This window comes from Phyllobates terribilis, unplaced genomic scaffold (assembly GCF_046119375.1).
Source record: "Phyllobates terribilis strain yellow unplaced genomic scaffold, ASM4611937v1 Scaffold_10__3_contigs__length_209671492, whole genome shotgun sequence".
Taxonomy (NCBI): Eukaryota; Metazoa; Chordata; class Amphibia; order Anura; family Dendrobatidae; genus Phyllobates; species Phyllobates terribilis.
Window position 1 is genome coordinate 179,235,652 of NW_027362770.1, and position 20,428 is coordinate 179,256,079.

At 43.0% G+C, this 20,428-nt stretch overlaps 1 protein-coding gene across 1 annotated transcript in view; it reads left to right on the forward strand.

The window, feature by feature from the left end:
• Positions 1 to 19,123, forward strand: part of LOC141164733 (aldo-keto reductase family 1 member C1-like) — a 36,490-nt gene extending 17,367 nt beyond the window's left edge. Inside the window, exons 3-9 of the mRNA XM_073650242.1 lie at positions 6,357 to 6,473; positions 7,080 to 7,160; positions 7,938 to 8,060; positions 8,357 to 8,466; positions 9,177 to 9,342; positions 16,278 to 16,360; positions 18,973 to 19,123. Coding sequence (XP_073506343.1) covers positions 6,357 to 6,473; positions 7,080 to 7,160; positions 7,938 to 8,060; positions 8,357 to 8,466; positions 9,177 to 9,342; positions 16,278 to 16,360; positions 18,973 to 19,015 — 723 coding nt within the window. The 3' untranslated portion in view covers positions 19,016 to 19,123. The remainder of the gene's footprint in view (positions 1 to 6,356; positions 6,474 to 7,079; positions 7,161 to 7,937; positions 8,061 to 8,356; positions 8,467 to 9,176; positions 9,343 to 16,277; positions 16,361 to 18,972) is intronic.
• Positions 19,124 to 20,428: the final 1,305 nt, after the last annotated feature.

Below are 20,428 nucleotides of genomic sequence, written 5' to 3' on the forward strand. Positions count from 1 at the left end.
CTCAAAGAAGCGGTGATGTTGTGTGCAACATGCTGGTGGAGCGCAGGCACACCTTTCTTTGAGAAGTAGTGCCGACTGGGCATCTGGTACTGGGGCACTGCGACGGACATAAGGTCTTGAAAATCCTCTTTGTCCACCAGGCGGAAAGGCAGCATTTCTGTAGCCAAGAGCTTGCAGATGGTGAAATTCAACCTCTTAGCTTTCTCATGGCTAGGAGGAAATGGTCTTTTACTTGTCCACATCTGAGGGACCGAGGGCTGGCTGTTGAGGGACCGGGGTTGAGAAAGGTGTCCCCGGCAAACTGCCGGTCTGTGAGGAAGATGCAGGCGGACATGTTAGGTTGCCTTGATTCAAAGGTGGTGCTATCGATGTCGGACAGCGCTGAACACCAGCTGGTGGTTCCACCTCCAAAGAAAATGATGACCTGCCAATCACGCTGGCTGTTGCGGGTAAAGAGGTGGCAGGTCTGCGTCCCAAAACAGGTGTGACTGCTGTCCCCCCAGTCACAGAGGATGAAGAGGCCGCGGATGCACAAGATATGGCAGACGGTGGTTGGCCCGGCCGGCTAGGCCGCATTGTAGCACAGTGAGCTTCCCACTGCAACTTATGCTTCATGTCCATGTGCCGGTTCATGCATGAAGTACTCAAACTATGTATTTTTTGGCCTCTACTTAGCTTTTGCTGACAAATGTTACAGATAACACGAGTTGGGTCATCTTTATCGATCTGAAACAATGCCCAGGCTATGCAAGGCTTAGCACCCATGCGACCTGAAGAGCCACAACGACTTGTGGTGAGAGGCAGAGTTGTGTTTGAGGATGCAGTTGTTGACGTGCTTCCAGTACTACGTCTCTGTCCAGGAAGGCGCAACCTGACCTCGTCGTCACTAGCATCCTCCTCTACCCCCTCTGCTGACCTCGTCGACTGGCTGACTGTGGGTTGACAGTAAGTGGGATCTCCAACCTCGTCATCATCACCCTGTGTGTTATCACACCCGTCGTCCTCAGAGCCAACCTGTTCCTGCCCTGACAAAAAACTAAAGTTGTCACTCCAATCAGGTATTTGAGTCTCATCATCGTCTTCCTCATTGTCTCCACCAACAGGAGTTACAGTTTGGGAACGAGGGTCTACATTATGGTCAGAACCTTCTGCGTCTGGTCCTGGATCCGACTCATAAAGATTCTGGGCATCAGTGCAGATCATTTCCTCGTCTGGATTCACAGAAGCGCTGGAGTCGACCTCTGATTCCCAGACTATAGTATGAGTAAACAGCTCTGCAGACTCAACCATCTGTTCTACCTCATACTCAGACGGGCAGCTGGAGACTTGGGAGCTGTGAGGAAGCAAGTGCGATTGGGGTGACACCTCTGAGGACTATAGTATTTGTGATGTTGAAGTTGATGTGGAGGAGAGCCCACTTAAAGGAGCACTTGATATCCGTTGAAGCACCTGCTGTTTTTGTGCCTCATCTGGAATTTGTAGCGATTGGCGTGGCCGTAAGAAAGGAATCTTATCACATTGTCCGCTAAAACAAGTAGACATTTTAGTTTGGCTGGAAGATGGTCTTTCTTCTGCAGATGTTACTGTTGCTTTAACACCTACCCAACGGACACAACCTTTTTTTCCCTTCCCAACACGCCTATTCCCCTTTCCACCAGCAGCAGGCCTTTTTCCACTCATTTTGGTGGTTAACTAATTCACAACTCTGGAGTTGTTTGCACAAAAAACAATGGATGGGAACCGAGCAGAGCTGAGTGGCCAAATTGTGGTATTAGGCCAAAACTATTGGCTGGGTTAGATGCAGATAAAAATTATATTGAATTTGCAACCTGATGGAGGTCAGTATAGATGGACTAATAGACCAAGTCCCACACACTGCTAGAAGCCCAAATATTTTTTTAGAGCTAGATGCAGAAAAAAATTATATTGAATTTGCAACCTGGTGGAGGTCAGTATAGATGGACTAATAGAATGATGCTATTCCCAAAAGGTTTTACTTCACTAGGTGCAGTAAAAAAATTGGTATTCTATGCACAGGTGGTATATCTTGCAACACAGATAGGCTACTCCACTGACTAACACACTCTGCAAGAGGCCAAAAAGGATTAGCTTTGCTAGATTTAGCCAAATGCTGTGAAAAAAACGCACTGGCACAGACCTGCCTGGCAAAAAGTGATAGGAACTGATGTAACCTAGCCCTCAAAAGGACTGCAATTACAATTAGTCTTTACTCCCAACCTATCTATTTTAGAGCACAGACCTGCCTGATAAAAGTCGTAGGAACTGATGTAACCTAGTCCTTAAAAGGACTGCAATCACAACTATTCCCTACTCCCAAGCTATCTGTAGATTTGTGCGAAAATTGGCTTGAAATTAACAAGGTATAGCGCACACAGCAACAGCGGTGCCGTCTAACACGCAGCTGCAGCAGTGAGAAAATGGTGGCGACGGGGAAAATGGCTTGGTCTTATAGGGCAAGGACGTGTGACATACACTGCCAATGACACATGCCCTTGCTTGTGTGAAAAAAAGCACTTCGCTCCGTGTGTGCGCTGCTGATAGGCTGACAGATTGCACCTCCCCACTGTAAATGCGGGAAAGAGAAAAAAAAATGGAGATCTTCATTGTTCCTGCAGAGATCCATCCCCTGCCCCTCCCCCCGCTGTACACTCAAATTGCGTATTAACATTGATTATCAGCATTACTGAGAAAAAATCCAGTTATGATTTTGGTGCACGAACAGTTATCGAACATAACCTCGAACTGCCGAATTTTTTTCAAATCGTTCGTGTTCGCCGAACGGCTCGAACACCGCCCAAAACAGCTCGAATTTGAGATTGGCGAACAGTTCGAGTCGAACACCGCTCATCTCTACTGACTACTGCAGGATCAAGATTATTCACCCCTTCATGACAAGTATTTTTAACACATAGTAGATTTCCTCTGGCTGTTATGACCTGCTGCCCCTCTGGCTGTAATGACCTGCTGCCCCTCTGGCTGTTATGACCTGCTACCTTCTGGCTGTTATGACCTGCTGCAGACTTGATTCATTACCAGATACCAGCTTCTGGCAGCATTCCTGAGTAATCTTAGCCCATTCCACATGAGTAATGGGCACATGGACAATTGGTCCAAAAAGAAAGATTATTGCACAAACAAGGAGGAGGATTCAAAGAGATACAAAGGCAATGAATGTTCCTGGAGATACAGATGAAAACAGATATCACAAAATCAAAGTTACAGGAGCACTGCCTACACTACCTGAACATGGTAGAAATCGGATGCTGTCACCGACTGCCACCAGATTACTACATTGGCAGGTGGTCAGAAATCCTCCTGTGGCTCCACAAACCTGCAGCAAGATCTGGTGGAAACAGCAGTGAGCTTTCAGCTTGTACAGTGAGATATATGAAACGCTGAAGGTCTCCATGCCCAAACTCCAAGGTGTCACTTCTATTTACCCACAAGCAGAAGAATGGTTGTCTTCAAAGTGATCAAAATCATATAAATAACCACAGAAGTTTGGGAATTCTGTTTTGTGGAGCATTGAAATAAAACTTGAACTTTTAGGGCCTCTGGATCAGCAATATTTATGGAGGAGAAGAATGAAGTATATGGTCAAAAAAACACTGCCTAAAGTGAAGCATGACAGTGGCTTGGGGATGCCTACAGTGAAGTATGGTGGTGGCTCACTGTTGTCTAGAGTGAAGCATGGCAGTGATTTTGTGATCTATACAGTGAAGCATGGTGATGGCTCAGTGATGCCTACAGTGTAGTGTAGCGTCGGCGTCCCTGCCTCCTGCTAGGAGGCATGGACGCCGTTCCCCTCACCTCTCCGCTCCGTGCCCGGCGTCTTCCTCCCGCTCTGCTGGCAGCGCGCGCTCCTTCCCGGCCACCGTGCTTAGGGCGCGCGCGCGCTCCCCCTCTCTTAAAGGGGCCGCGCGCGCCGTCCTAAGGAGTCCCCGGCCAATGGCCGGAGGATCTCTCCATATATAAGGCACCTCCTCCAAAATGGAGGTGCCCGAGCAATGTTGTAGCATAGTTCATCACTCTGCTTCAGCCCTCAGGTCCCGTTACCAGTTTCCAGCCAGTTACCTGCCAGTTACCTGCCAGTTTCCTGTTTGATACCTGCCTGATTCGTGTCCATCTGCTGTTATTCCTGCGGTCCGACAGTCTGCCTACCAGCCCTGCCAGTCTGTCTATGGATCCGTCTGCCTGCTCACCTGGGAGCGCTCACCTGCTACCTGCCTGCTAGCCTACCTGGAGGCTCTGCCATCACGTGCTGTGACCACCTGCCCATCCAGAGACTCTTGCCCGCACTCCTGGGAGATTCCACCAGCTACCTGCCTGTTAGCCTACCTGGAGGCTTAGCCGTCACTTGCTGTGACCACCCGCTTGTCCAGAGACTCTCGCCCGCTCACCTGGGAGCGCCCACCCGCTACCTGCCTGCTTGCCTACCTGGAGGCTCAGCCGTCACTTGCTGTGACCACCTGCCTGTCCAGATACTCTCGCCCGCTCACCTGGGAGCGTCCGCCTGCTACCTGCCTGTTAGCCTACCTGGAGGCTCTGCCGTCACGTGCTGTGACCACCTGCCCGTCCAGAGACTCTTGCCCGCACTCCTGGGAGAGTCCACCAGCTACCTGCCTGTTAGCCTACCTGGAGGCTTAGCCGTCACTTGCTGTGACCACCCGCTTGTCCAGAGACTCTCGCCCGCTCACCTGGGAGCGCCCACCCGCTACCTGCCTGCTTGCCTACCTGGAGGCTCAGCCGTCACTTGCTGTGACCACCTGCCTGTCCAGAGACTCTCGCCCGCTCACCTGGGAGCGTCCGCCTGCTACCTGCCTGCTAGCCTACCTGGAGGCTTAGCCGTCACTTGCCGTGACCACCCGTCTGTCTAGAGACTGTCCCCGTCACTTGCCGTGACCACCCGCCTGTCAAGAGACTGTCCCCGTCACTTGCCGTGACCTCCTGCCCTCTTACCCAGAGACTGTCCCCGTCACTAGCCGTGACTGCCTGCCCGCCTTCCCTGGGTGTCACCCGCTTCCTTACAAGGACTGTCCCTTTGTATAGTTGCTCTGTGGTTCCACCTCCCAGACCCGTTACATGTAGCATGGCGGTGGCTCAGTGATACGTACAGTGAAGCATTGCGGTGACTTGGTGATGCCTACAGTGAAGCATGGTGGTGTCTCGATAACTTCTACAGTGAAACATAGTGCTGACTCGGTGATGAAAACAAAATGCCTTCTGTGAGGAGCTGAAGCTTAGTAGTCGTTGGACGTTTGAACAGGAAAATTATTGCAAGCCTCAAAGTCCACCAAGGCCTGGTTTCCAAAGAAGTCCTGAAAAATTCTGACATAGTTGTCACAGTCTCCCGACTTGGACCATATAAAAAAATCTTTGGTGGGATGTTAATAAGGCAGCTGCCGCAGCAAACTCAAAAATGTTAGAAATATGGAGGCCATTGACCATGAAGAATGGGCTAAGATTGCTCAGAAACACTGGCAAAAGCTGGTGTCTGGCTACCCATCACATCTGCGGCAAGTCATAACGTCGAGAAGGGCAGTGGGTCACAACAGCCAGAGAGGCTCTACTATGTACTAAAGATGCTGGTAATGAAGGGGTGAATAATCCTAAAACTGCAGTAGTCAGTGAAGGTGTCATTTTGTACTGAATTTGGAGACACCACTTGATATATTAGTTTTGTTCAGCTATTTACATTGTTTTGCCAGTAAACCAAATTTACAGTTTTGATTGCAGCTGTAAGAGGACTGTGAATTTCCATTCCTTCTCCCGTAGCGCTTCCCTCTTCAGGTGGCCTCTTCCTGACCAAGGAACTTCAGCAGTAAATGTGTTTTTGGACACGGTCTCAAGCACATGTGGATGGATTAAGCCATCTATTCCTTGAGGAGTGGAAGTTTCTTGCTATTAGAAATGGAGGAGAGCCAACGTACTCCAGGCAGGGGTCAAATATCTGCATGTAAAACACATTACGAAGCCTCTGTGTCTTAACTTGAGCTGTTAGCTGTGGAAAGGATTTGCTGTTCATTCTCTGCCAAACATCTGCAGGTCAAAGAGTTTCTTCCACTAAATAGGCCCCATCAGATCAAGAGGACCTCTATAAGATGCCCCTCTTCCCCTATCCCCTCACAAATCCATGGAGGTTTAAGACTGAGCACTCTTGGGCCAACATGGACAACCCGTTTAAAGCTACCCTATGGCTTCCTGTCTAGATAACCACCATCTCGATACATGGAACTCTCGGTACTAAAGTGGTCACAGGAAGTTGTAAAGCAGAACATATTTCTCTTCTATTCTCAGGGTACTGCATTTCTAATATGTATATATATTTTTTTTAGTTATGGTCGACATTTCACAAATCGGAACTGGTGGAACCAAATGTGAGACAATCTCTGGAGACTCTTCAGATGGACTACATGGACCTTTTAATCATACACTGGCCCTTTTCTCTCCAGGTGGGATATTGTGACCATGCAAGAAGCATTTGTAGTATAAAATTCTATCAGGAGTGGCCTTTCGCTATATTTCTGGATAATGATGATCTGGAAAGGGTTACAAAAAACAATAAAATGCATATTCACCTCTTCTTGGTTTTCCCCAAACCTGTCCCACCAGCACAGCTCCCCACCAGGTCCTTCAATCAACTCCTTGTACTTTTTTCCCTCTGAGTTTTCTGGTGGTCAACATCGTTGACTAAGCTCTACACATCCACAAGGGACACCTGTTGATGATGTTCTTCCATTCCCGCATGACCACTTAGTGTCCAGGTGGCATGACAGGTACGGGATGAGACATGGAGAGGGGAAAATAAGTTTTAGGGTTTTCTTAAACCCCTTCCCAACAGGTTTGATTCACACTAAATTTATTTGATGGAAATTGAATCTTCTCCTAAATTGAGCAAATTGAATTTCGGGAGATTCAATGAGCTCTAATATTAATCTATTCGAAGCCTCTGATGTCACGTAACATGACTTTGAGATGAACGTCTTGCTCCAGTGCCTCGGGGTAGGGATTTCTCCACTTGGAGCTGTCTGGTTTGATGAATTGCTCTTATTTCTTAGGCAGGAGGAGATTTGATCCCTATAGATGAAAATGGGAAACTTCTTTTTGATACAAGTACAGACCTGTGCACGATTTGGGAGGTAAGTGATAGCTTTGGATGGAAACGTTGAATCACATCCTTGGTTCTGGCTTGTACGATGTAGAAAAAAAACATTGGGGGGCCAAGGGGAAGAACCATAGTAGGGTGTTATCAACAAATGGGTCAGAAAGGTACATCTTTGTAGGATAGATTTAAATGTTTCTTTTTTTTAGATTTAACTCAATATTAGATCAGTTAGGGTCATGTTATCTCCCTTGATCAGCTGATTGAACAGGTCACAGTACAGGGAAAGTGTCACAGCGCCATACATTGTGCAGTGGGAGTAAATGGTACTGCAAGCTGTCTCTCATAGAAGGGAATGGAGAGAGCTGCAATGCCATTTACTGCCACTACAAAATGCATAGCGCTGTGCCTCATTCAATAACACAACCTCTTCAATCAGCAGATCAGTGAGTCAGACACCAAGCCATCTGGTATTGATAACCTATCTAAAAGATATGCCAACAGTATCAAAGCCCCAACCTCCCAAAAAAAAGAATACTAATGTTAAATTGTAGAATTCTAGAAGTCACCACTAGAGGGAGCTTACTGTATCATTTTAATGTATATAGCGTATGTAATGAGTTCTAAAGCTCCCCCTTGTGGTGGCTGCAGACATCAAATAATTCTCCGGTTATGAAGGGGGTTTGGCTCTTTATATACATACAAAGAAATCAAGAAATAATTGCCAGTTTACCCATCAGATGTCATAAATGCATTGTAAAAGAGGAGTTGGCTAAACATCATACGTTATCCAATGAGTGTCCTTTATTCACAGGCCATGGAGAAATGTAAAGATGCCGGACTGGTGAAATCTATTGGAGTGTCCAATTTTAATCGTCGTCAGCTGGAACTAATTCTCAATAAACCCGGACTCAAGTATAAACCAGTCTTGAACCAGGTAATAAAAAAAATTAAGAATTGGATAGATCCAAAATTCTGTGTTCATGAATTTCTTATTATATCTCTATAAGGATCAAAGCTCCAAATCCTCTGCAGAGAGATGAAATAGAGAGGGACGTTAAAATTCTAACTTCCTTCAGTCACCACTAGAGTGAGCTTAGGAGCTTATCGTAGACTGCTTTACTATTGAGTTACATGTATAAACAGTCTGCAGTAAGCTCCTGAGCTCCCCCTTGTGGCGGCTGAAGGAAGTTACATCATATAATTTTAAATCTCATTTATGTTGTTTTACAGATTGAATGTCACCCATACCTGAACCAGAACAAACTGCTGGAATACTGCAAGTCCAAGGACATCTTGGTTTCTGGGTACAGTGTTCTGGGGTCACACAGACACAAGGACTGGTACGTGGTGTGTCGAGGCTTCTTTTTGGCTCTAGTTGGTTTTGTGTTAGCGTACATATGCCTTTTGGATCACTTCTCAATCCATCGTTTAGATGCTGCGGTCACTATTGACTGCAGCATCTAAGGGGGTTAAACTGTCGGAATCTGAGTTTCCCCTGTAACTAGCATGTGCTACTGGGGTCTTATGTGTCAGAGGGGCTTCAGACTCCCTCAAGCTCTGTGTCCAAAAGTGGCTGTGGCTTCTGCAATATATCTACAGCCGTGCTTCAAGATCAATATGAATTGGTGTTCGGATCACGTTGCCCTGGACTTAAAGTATATGCACAAATCATAGGATCAAAAAAACTTGGAATTTATAATCTGTCTGTTTAGTGGTGTTCTGGGTTTTTGATTTGATCAGTTAAATGTGTATAATTCTGGCTGCTTGCAACCACCACTAGGAGGAGCTCACTGCATATGGATTAATGCAGTCTGTATTCAATGGAATCTGTACAAATTTGTATGCAGAGAGCTCCCTCTAGTGGTGACAAGAGAAAGCTGCTGTAGTTGTTACTGCAATTCAGTGTCAGCCCCTCTCCTATGCTGCGTCCCATTGCAGTCAGGGACAGCTGCCTCTCTTGCCCATTCTCTGGTTGCCTGTAATGAGACACATATAACTAACTTTTATTTGTGAATTAAAAAAAAAATAATAATTTACAACCACTTCTCAGGGTGGATCAGAACTCCCCCGCTGTTCTAGAAGACCAGGTATTAGCAGAAATTGGGAAGAAATATGGTAAAACTTCGGCACACGTTGCCATTCGCTACCAAATCCAGCGTGGAGTGGTGGCCATCACAAAAAGTTATAATCCAGCAAGAATCAGAGAAAACTTCAAGGTAAAAAAATAAACCAAATTAAAAAAAAAAATATATTATTATTATTATTTATTATAGCGCCATTGGAGTCGGGAAGGAATTTTTTTCCCCAATGTGGAGCTTAGTGTTTGCCACATGGTTTTTTTTTGCCTTCCTCTGGATCAACAAGTTAGGCTATGGGTTGAACTAGATGGACTTAGTCTTCCTTCAACCTTAAAAAAAAACCTATGTTTATTTATTCCATGGCGCTTTACTTGTGATAGCTGGTATACATAATAAAAAACAAGTATAATAATCATGAACAATACAAGTCAGCAACTGGTCCAGGAGGAGAGAAGACCCTGCCCGCCAGGGCTCACAGTCTACAAGGGATGGGTGAGGATACAGTAGGTGAGAGCACAGCTGGTCGTGGAGCGGTGTGGTGGAGCGATGGTTACTGCAGGTTGTAGGCTTGTCAGAAGAGATGGGTCTTCAGGTTCCTTTTGAAGGTTTCCACGGTCGGCGAGAGCCTGATATGTTGGGGTAGAGAGTTCCAGAGTAGGGGGGATGCACGGGAGAAATCTTGCATGCGATTGTGGGAAGAGGAGATAAGAGGGGAGTAGAGCAGGAGATCTTGTGAGGATCGGAGGTTGCGTGCAGGTATGTATCGGGAGACTACAGTGCATTGTGAAAGTATTTGGCCCCCTTGAACTTTTCTACCTTTTGCCACATTTCTGGCTTCAAACATAAAGCTATAAAATTCTAATTTTTTTGGGAAGAATCAACAACAAGTGGGACACAATCGTGAAGTGGAACGAAATTTATTGGATATTTTAAACTTTTTTAACAAATTAAAAACGGAAAAGTGGGGCGTGCAATATTATTCGGCCCCCTTGAGTTAATACTTTGTAGCGCCACCTTTTGCTGCGATTACAGCTGCAAGTCGCTTGGGGTATGTCTATCAGTTTTGCACATCGAGAGGCTGAAATTCTTGCCCATTCTTCCCTGCAAAACAGCTCGAGCTCATTAAGGTTGGATGGAGGGCGTTTGTGAACAGCAGTTTTCAGCTCTTTCCACAGATTCTCGATTGGATTCAGGTCTGGACTTTGACTTGGCCATTCTAACACCTGGATACGTTTATTTTTGAACCATTCCATTGTAGATTTTGCTTTATGTTGGGGATCATTGTCTTGTTGGAAGATAAATCTCCATCCCAGTCTCAGGTCTTTTGCAGACTCCAACAGGTTTTCTTCCAGAATGGTCCTATATTTGGCACCATCCATCTTCCCATCAATTTTAACCATCTTCCCGGTCCCTGCTGAAGAAAATCAGGCCCAAACCATGATGCTGCCACCACCATGTTTGACAGTGGGGATAGTGTTTTGAGGGTGATGAGCTGTGTTGCTTTTACGCCAAACATATCGTTTTGCACTGTGGCCAAAAAGTTCGATTTTGGTTTCATCTGACCAGAGCACCTTATTCCACATGTTTCATGTGTCTCCCAGGTGGCTTGTGGCAAACTTCAAACAAGAATTTTTATGGATATCTTTGAGAAATGGCTTTCTTCTTGCCACTCTTCCATAAAGGCCAGATTTGTGCAGTGTAGGACTGATTGTTGTCCTATGGACAGACTCTCCCACCTCAGCTGTAGATCTCTGCAGTTCATCCAGAGTGATCATGGGCCTTTTGGCTGCATCTCTGATCAGTCTTCTCCTTGTTCGAGATGAAAGTTTAGAGGGACGGCCGGGCCTTGGTAGATTTGCAGTGGTCTGATACTCCTTCCATTTCAATATGATCACTTGCACAGTGCTCCTTGAGATGTTTAAAACTTGGGAAATATTTTTGTATCCAAATCCGGCTTTAAACTTCGCCACAACAGTATCTCGGAGCTGCCTGGTGTGCTCCTTGGTCTTCATGATGCTCTCTGCACCTGAAACAGAACCCTGAGACTATCACAGAGCAGGTGCATTTATACGGGGACTGGATTACACACAGGTGGATTCTATTTATCATTACCAGTCATTTAGGACAACATTGGATCATTCAGAGATCCTCACTGAACTTCTGGAGTGAGTTTGCTGCACTGAAAGTAAAGGGACCGAATAATATTGCACGCCCCACTTTTCAGTTTTTAATTTATTAAAAAAGTTTAAAATATCCAATAAATTTCATTCCACTTCACGATTGTGTCCCACTTGTTGTTGATTCTTCCCAAAAAAATTAGAATTTTATATCTTTATCTTTGAAGCCAGAAATGTGGCAAAAGGTAGAAAAGTTCAAGGGGGCCAAATACTTTCACAATGCACTGTATATCACAGATGGAGTACACAGGTTTTGGATGGCTTTGTATGCCACGGTTAGGGTGTTGAACTGGAGTCTCTGGGTAAAAGGGAGCCAGTGAAGGGATTGACAGAGAGGAGAGGCCGGGGAATAGCGGGGGGACAGGTGGATTATTCAGGCAGCAGAGTTTTGGATAGATTGGAGGGGTGCGAGAGTGTTAGAGGGGAGGCCACAGAGCAGGAGGTTGCAGTAGTCGAGGCGGGAGATGATGAGGGCGTGCACTAGTGTTTTTGCAGATTCATGGTTGAGGAATGTGCGGATCCGGGAGATATTTTTGAGTTGGAGTCGGCAGGAAGTGGAAAGGGCTTGGATATGTGGTTTGAAGGAGAGTTCAGAGTCCAGGGTTACCCCAAGGCAGCGAGCTTGCGGGACTGGGGAGAGTGAACAGCCATTGACGTTGATAGATAGGTTAGTTGGGGGGGGTGAATGAGATGGTGGAAAGATGATGAATTCAGTTTTATCCATGTTAAGTTTTAGAACTCTAACAGAGAAGAAAGATGAAATAGCGGGCAGACATTGTGGGATTCTGGTTAGTAGGGAGGAGATATCAGATCCAGAGAGGTAGATCTGTGTGTCATCAGCATAGAGGTGATACTGAAAGCCGTGAGACTCTATGAGCTGTCCCAGGCCGAGGGTGTAGATGGAGAAGAGCAGAGGTCCTAGAACTGAACCTTGGGGGACACCGACAGATAGGGGGTGAGATCATAGAATCATAGAATCATAGAATGGTAGAGTTGGAAGGGACCTCCTGGGTCATCTGGTCCAACCCCCTGCTCAAAGCAGGATTCACTAAATCATCTCAGACAGATGTCTGTCCAGCCTCTGTTTGAAGACGTCCATTGAAGGGGAACTCACCACCTCTCGTGGCAGCCTGTTCCACTCATTAATCACCCTAACTGTCAAAAAGTTTTTTCTAATATCTAATCTGTGTCTCCTCCCATTTAGTTTCATCCCGTTGCTTCTAGTCTTTCCCTGTGCAAATGAGAATAAAGATGATCCTTCTACAATGTGACAGCCCTTGACATATTTGTAGACAGCTATTAAGTCTCCTCTCAGTCTTCTTTTTTGCAAGCTAAACATTCCCAAATCCTGCAACCGTTCCTCATAGGACATGGTTTGCAGACCAGTCACCATTCTGGTCGCTCTTCTCTGAACTTGTTCCAGTTTGTCTATGTCTTTTTTAAAATGTGGTGCCCAAAACTGTACACAGTATTCCAGATGAGGTCTGACCAAAGAGGAGTAAAGACCGATAATGACTTCACGTGATCTAGACTGTATGCTTCTGTTAATACATCCCAGAATTATATTTGCCTTTATTGCTGCTGCATCACACTGTTGACTCATGTTCAGTCTATGATCTATTAGTATACCTAAGTCTTTTTCACATGTACTGTTGCTTAGCTCTATTCCTCCCATTCTGTATATGCTTTTTTCATTTTTATTGCCCAGATGTAGTACTTTGCATTTTTCCCTGTTAAAAACCATTCTGTTGGTTGCTGCCCACTGCTCCAGTTTATTTAGGTCTTTTTGAATCCTCTCTCTCTCTTCTCTAGTATTAGCTATCCCTCCTAGCTTTGTGTCATCAGCAAATTTAATCAGTTTACCCTCAGTTCCTTCATCTAAATCATTGATGAAGATGTTGAACAATACAGGTCCCAGTACAGAGCCCTGTGGTATCCCACTTGAGACATTCATCCAGCTGGATGTGAAGCCATTTACAACCACCCTTTGAGTCCGATCACTAAGCCAGTTATGAATCCACCTAACAGTTGCCTGGTCCATTGCATACTTGGTCATTTTTTCAATAAGGATGGTGTGAGATACTTTGTCAAATGCTTTGCTGAAGTCAAGATATACTATATCTACAGCATTTCCCTGATCCACCCAGTCAGTGATTCTGTCATAGAAGGAAATTAAGTTAGTCTGACATGACTTGTTAGTTACAAACCCATGCTGACTCTGGTTAATCACTTCATTCTTATCCAGGTACTTACATACATGATGTTTAATAATTTGTTCAAAGATCTTTCCTGGTATAGAAGTCAGACTCACCGGCCTATAGTTCCCTGGGTCCACCTTCTTCCCCTTTTTGAAGATAGGAACAACATTTGCTCTTCTCCAGTCTTCTGGGACTTCTCCTGTTCTCCAAGAATTTTCAAAGATTATGGAGAGTGGTTCTAAAATTTCTTCTACGATCTCCTTCAGTACTCTGGGGTGTAATTCATCTGGACCTGGAGACTTGAACTCATTTATGTTAGCTAAATATTCCCTCACAATCTTTCTGTTTACAGATAACTTGGATTCTTCTATTCCTTTAAAAGGACAGTGAAAATCAGTTGATGTTACATTTTCTTTCTGAGAGAAAACAGATGCAAAATAGGAATTAAAAAGTTCGGCCTTCTCAACATCCTCTCTTACCATTTCTCCATTTTCATCCTGTAAAAATCCTATAGCATCTTTGACTTTTCTTTTACTTTTGACATACCCCCAAAATCCTTTTTTATTGCTTTTGACATCTCTTGCAAGCCTTAATTCATTGTCAGCTTTAGCTAACCTGATACGTGCCCTGCAGGATCTGCAGACTGCATTATAATCTTCTTTAGATATGCCTCCCTCTTTCCATTTAATAAACATTTCTTTCTTTCTTTTTAGCATGTGTTTAAGTTCTGTGTTCATCCATCCTGGTTTCCTTAAATGCTTCCCATTCTTCCTCCTTTTCGGGATTGTTAACGATTGTGCTTTGAGAATCTCATTTTTAAAAATTTCCCATCCTTCCTGGACATTTTTGTCCTTAAGGACATCCAGCCATTGGATCCCTCCTATGCTCTTTCTGAGTCTCTTAAAATCTGCCTTTCTAAAATCTAACCTTGAAGTTTGAGTCTTCACATGTCTTCCTCCTCTAGTTATCCAAAATTCTATAATAGCATGATCGCTGCCTCCTAGGGTCCCAGCCACCTTTACCTCCTCAACCATTTCCTCCCTGTTTATAAGGATTAGATCCAAAGTAGCAGATCCCCTTGTTTTCTCCCCTACCTTTTGGAAGATAAAGTTGTCAGCAAGAGAGGATAAGAATTTGCTTGACCTGTTAGTTTTACTTGAGAGAGATTCCCAACAAATGTCTGGATAGTTGAAATCTCCCATGACCACTACGTCATATTTTTTGGAGAACTTGGTCATTTGATACATAAAGAGTTCATCCATATCTTCAGCTTGCCCAGGTGGCCTGTAGTAAATGCCTACAATGGTGTCCTTTCCGTTGTTCTCTCCTTGTATTCTTACCCAAACAGTTTCCACAGAACTCCCAGTCTCTGAAGCTTCAATCTCTGTGCAGATATACGCTTTTCTAACATACAATGCAACACCTCCTCCTCGTTTATCAAGTCTGTTTCTTGCAAATAAGTTGTATCCTTTTAGCCTTTTATTCCAATCATGTGTATCGTCCCACCAAGTTTCAGTGATTCCAATGACATCATATTCCTTTTCCTGCATTAGTAGTTCCAATTCTCCTTGTTTGTTGCCCATGCTTTGTGCATTTGTATAAAAACATTTTAGTTTGTGATTGGTTTCTCTTCCTCCCATATTTTTATTTAGATTTTTTTGTCTTTGTTCTTTCTTTCCACTTCCAGTAGCAGAGATCTCAATAGTATTTGTCAGCTGTATGGCTTTTTCTGGCCTTTTGCTTCCCTTCCCACATTGTTCTAGTTTAAAGCTCTTCTGATGAGTGTAGCAAGGCGACTTCCAAATACATGTTTTCCAGTCTTCGTAAGGTGCACCCCATCTCTAGCAAGTAGTCCATCGTATAGGTAATTCATCCCGTGATCCATAAATCCAAATCCTTGTTGACGGCACCATCGACGTAGCCAGTTGTTCACCTGTAGAATCTTATTCCACCTCATTGTTCCATGGTCATCCACTGGGAGGATGGATGAGAAGACCACCTGCGCTCCCAATTCTTTCACTTTCTTGCCTAAGTCTTCAAAGTCACTGCAGATGGTTTCCAGGTCCTTTCTTGCGGTGTCATTTGTCCCCACATGTATTAGCAGGAATGGGTAGTGATCTGTAGGTCTGAAGAGTCTTGATATCCTGTCAGACACATCTTTAATTTTTGCTCCAGGAAGACAGGTGTGAGGAGGTGGTGTGAGGAGGTGGTGTGTGAGTGGGAGACACTGAATGTCCGGTCTGTTAGGTATGAGGAGATCCAAGATAGGACCAAGTTTGTGATGCCGAGAGATGAGAGAATCTGTAGTAAGAGGGAATGGTCCACTGTGTCAAAGGCAGATGACAGGTCCAGGAGGAGATGGACAGAGTAGTGTCGCTTGGATTTGGAGGCTAGTAGGTCATTGATGATATTTTTTTTAAATATGGGCTCTATTTATGACCTGTTCTTGGAAATGATTGTTGGGGCATCTGCTGATTGAAGGGCATCTTTTTCATGTGTACTAGACACAGCGCCATGCTATCAATAGTGGCTGTGTTTGGTATTACAGCTCAGGGTCATTCACTTGGGACAGAGTTGCAGTGAGTAGTAATACCAGGCGCAAAAGTGTGGCGCTGTGCGTGGTATACATGAAGGAGATGCGACATCTCTGCTCAACTCAATAAAACTTTTCTTTATGGGAACCAACTTCTCTCTGCAGGTTTTTGACTTTGAGCTGACATCCGAGGACATGAAAACCATTGATAGGCTCAACAGGAACCTGCGCTACATGGAGATACCACAGTACGTAATCTTATATTTATTTTATATCATCCAGCAAATTATAAAGAAAGCGAAATCACTGCACAACAAAACTAAATGCAGACAATTTTAGTTTTTGTGTTCTTTCTTTTTCGTGCAAGGGTTTCATTTTTGAATGAGAAAAATGTAATCCCAGCATTGTTTGTTTTAGGTTTTATTTTTTGTTATTTATTGTGGTCTGTTATGGAAAAAAACATATGGAAATATGTTAAAAAAAAATAGTCGTGACCCCATTTTTTTTTTGCATCGAAACTGAAAAACATCAATTCCAGGATTTCAATTTCTTAATTTCTTTTTATGTTGTTTTTTTTTTTCATTGGTGTAATAATTTTATATTGTCATCGCTCAGACTAGTATGATATATTTTATTTTGTTTATTTTTATTTATTTAATTTATTTATTTTTATTTTGACATTTATTTATTTTTATTTATTTTATTTTGTTTATTTGCATTTATTTCATTTCTTTTATAATTTTGTTGTTTAGTTGTATTTTATTTTGTTCATTTATTTATTTTTATTTACATTTTAATTTTGTTATTTATTTGTAATATTTTTTTAATTCCGTAATTTATTTATTTATTTTTATTAATTTATTTTATTTATTTTTATTTTCTGTTACATTTTTGAACAGTGATTGAGCAGAACGGACATCTGCCAATTATCATGCGCCCTCAGCTCCTGAGCCCGCTCCATAAAATGAAAACCCGATCTACACTTGGTGTTAGAATTTGTTTCTTTGGGGCCATCCACCATTTTGTTGTTGGTTTCTGGCTGTTGGTCTTTTTCCCTTGGTGTTGGTTTGACTAAGGTCAGGTGATTGTATCACCCTTTATTACCCAGCACCTGCCTCCTAGTCCTTGCCAGACAACAGTGTTAATCCGCTAGAGTTCTGGCTAGGAGGTTTAGTAGTAGTGGTTTCTGTCTTTATTTTGTGCAGTTCTGGGATCCTCTAGTTCTGCCTGCTGAGATTCCTGTATTCCCTTTTCGTTTCTGCAGCATCCTCTAGTTTTCTGCTAGGAGGTCACCTGTTTGTTTTTTCCCAGTCCTTAGTTCTTTCGGGGTCTCCTTTCCCTCTTCCTTTAGGTCTTCTTTTGAGTTTAGTCTAGGAAACGTCGGTGGGTCTATTCGCTAGGAATAGGTTGCCCACTCCACCGTAGGGCTTCAGTCTAGTCCTAGTGCAGGGGCAGCTTTTCCCTCTCCTGCCCTAGTTCTGAGTTGCAGTTCCGTAACAATTGGGTCCTACGTCGACAAGGGATTTATAAAATTTCTGTTCTCGTTCAGTGATATATCTTCTTGCTGTCACTGAATTGAAATGACATATCTGTGAATTTAACCCAGCGGGACTTTAGGATGAAGTTTTCAGCCCCTAGAAAGTTTTCTATTTCCTTAGAGTAAGCAGAAATTGGGGAAAAGGATTGTAGAAATATAAATTAAAAAGTTTCCAAACTTTGAAAAAAAGTTTTCTGAGTCACTATTAAAAGTTTTTTTTAAGGCAGAGAAAATATAAAATATTAGATTGAATCTAAACTTTAAAACTTTATATTTTTTTTATAAGAAATGTTTAGATCTTGTGAGGATTTTTGAGCCGCGTCGATCCCTTCGGGTCTCATTGTTAACATAAATCTGTACAAGTTAAAACATTCATTTCCTTCTTGGCTGGAGGACAACCAGAGACGCAGTGCAATCACATCCCCAGATATAAACAGTTTATGAGCCGCGTCCATTAGCGCTGAGGTGTGCGGGGGAAGGAGGCGAAGAAAAGTTGCCAACAATAGATTTTGGCAACGAAAATAAAACCCCCCTTAACATTGAAAGTAATGAAAAAAAAACTCTCCGTAATCACTATCAACCTCTAACAATGAGGCTTTGTGGAATGTTCTGACTCCAAAAATCCAAACTTTTCCCCGAAAATCGAAAACGTTTATATTCCCAAAAATATCCATCTACTGATTACAACACCACAAAAGTAACATTATCCAGAGCCAGACTGACGAGTTAAAAAAATGAATTAAAAGTAATAATAAGGTCTAAGAAAAAAATAAAAAGTCATATTGTTTAAAAAAAAAAAAAAAAAAAATTAAAAAAGAGAATGAAAATAAATAAAAAAATAAAAAGTCATGTTGTTTTAAAAAAAATAAAAATGAAAAAAAAAAAAGAATGAAAATAAATTAAAAAAACTCTAAAAAATTCTATAAAGTGACGGGAAGAAAAATGTCGGATTCTAAATAATGAAGTTTACGCTCCTCCCAAAATCATAAAATAAATAATCGTACGTCTAGCGCCACCTATAAGTGACACCAGGTAAAGCATTACCCTAAAATCTAAATTTTAGCAACAAAGAATTGCAATTTTAGGGTAATACCAAAAAATTGAAAAATGAAAAATTGCAACAGCTAAGATGCCCGAACCACAATTTTTCTTTTTGAAAATTAAAAAAAATCAAAAAAAATCTGAGAATTACAACATTGATTACGTAATTCTGATTCATTTAGTATTTATTAATCAGAATCCTCACATAATCGGGTTTTCTGAGATTTTTATCCATCAGATAATAAGACGTGATGGTCTCACTTTCCTTTCTATATTTTACAGATTTGGTGCTCATCCGGAGTACCCCTTTCATGAAGAATACTAAAGAAAGCGGACTAAGCATTGCGGTTGTGCATCCTGGGAATGCCGCCATATTCAGCACATGTAATTAATCTGCTATAATCTGTTACTTTTGTTATACAGGATGATATTTCATTTTTAATGTGTAATATCTGTAATAAAAACCTAAAAGTCAACCTGTATTCGGGAAGAAACTCAACAAATCTGCATTAATCCTGGGCTGAGTGCTGCTCCCTACGGCAAAAGCGTAATTTGAGGTTGAACCCCCAATGAATCTGTAATAGACCACCGCCACTATGCCTCATAAAAAATACGGCTACATGGACCTCCTTAGGCATCAGAGCCTGGATGTAATTGCCACCTCTCTACCCCATTTAGCAATGTCCTCCCCTATTGTGTTTTTGTGAGACTGATATGCTCTACCGCATCTCGATAAGTATCTGTGCTAATAATGTCCATCCGTCTATGGTTAACTAATCCCTGACTGCTTTTAAGATGGATCTGACCTTAGATCCAAGGGAGTGACAAATTAAAACCACAGGGCACCATGGCAAACACAGTGATGTCACAGTATAGAAATAATGCACACAGTGATGTCACAGTACAGGGATAATGCACACAGCGATGTCACAGTACAGGGATAATACACACAGTGATGTCACAGTACAGGGATAATGCACACAGCGATGTCACAGTACAGGGATAATGCACACAGTGATGTCATAGTACAGGGATAATACACACAGTGATGTTACAGTACCAATAAGGATAATGCACACAGTGATGTAATAGTACAGGGATAATGCACACAGTGTTGTCAGAGAACAAGGATAATACACACAGTGATGTCACAGTACAGGGATAATGCACACAGCGATGTCACAGTGCAGTGATAATGCACACAGCGATGTCACAGTACAGGGATAATACACAGTGATGTTATAGTATTTGGATAATACACACAGTGATGTTACAGTACCAATAAGGATAATGCATGCAGTGATGTAACAGTACAGGGATAATGCACACAGTGTTGTCAGACAGCAAAGATAATACACACAGTGATGTCACAGTACAGGGATAATGCACACAGCGATGTCACAGTACAGGGATAATGCACAGTGATGTCATAGTGCTTGGATAATACACACAGTGATGTTACAGTACCAATAAGGATAATGCATGCAGTGATGTAACAGTACAGGGATAATACACACAGTGATGTCACAGTACAGGGATAATGCACACAGTGTTGTCAGAGAACAAGGATAATACACACAGTGATGTCACAGTACAGGAATAATGCACACAGCGATGTCACAGTACAGGGATAATGCACACAGCGATTTCACAGTACAGGGATAATGCACACAGTGATGTCACAGTACAGAGATAATGCACACAGTGATGTCACATTACAGGGATAATACACACAGTG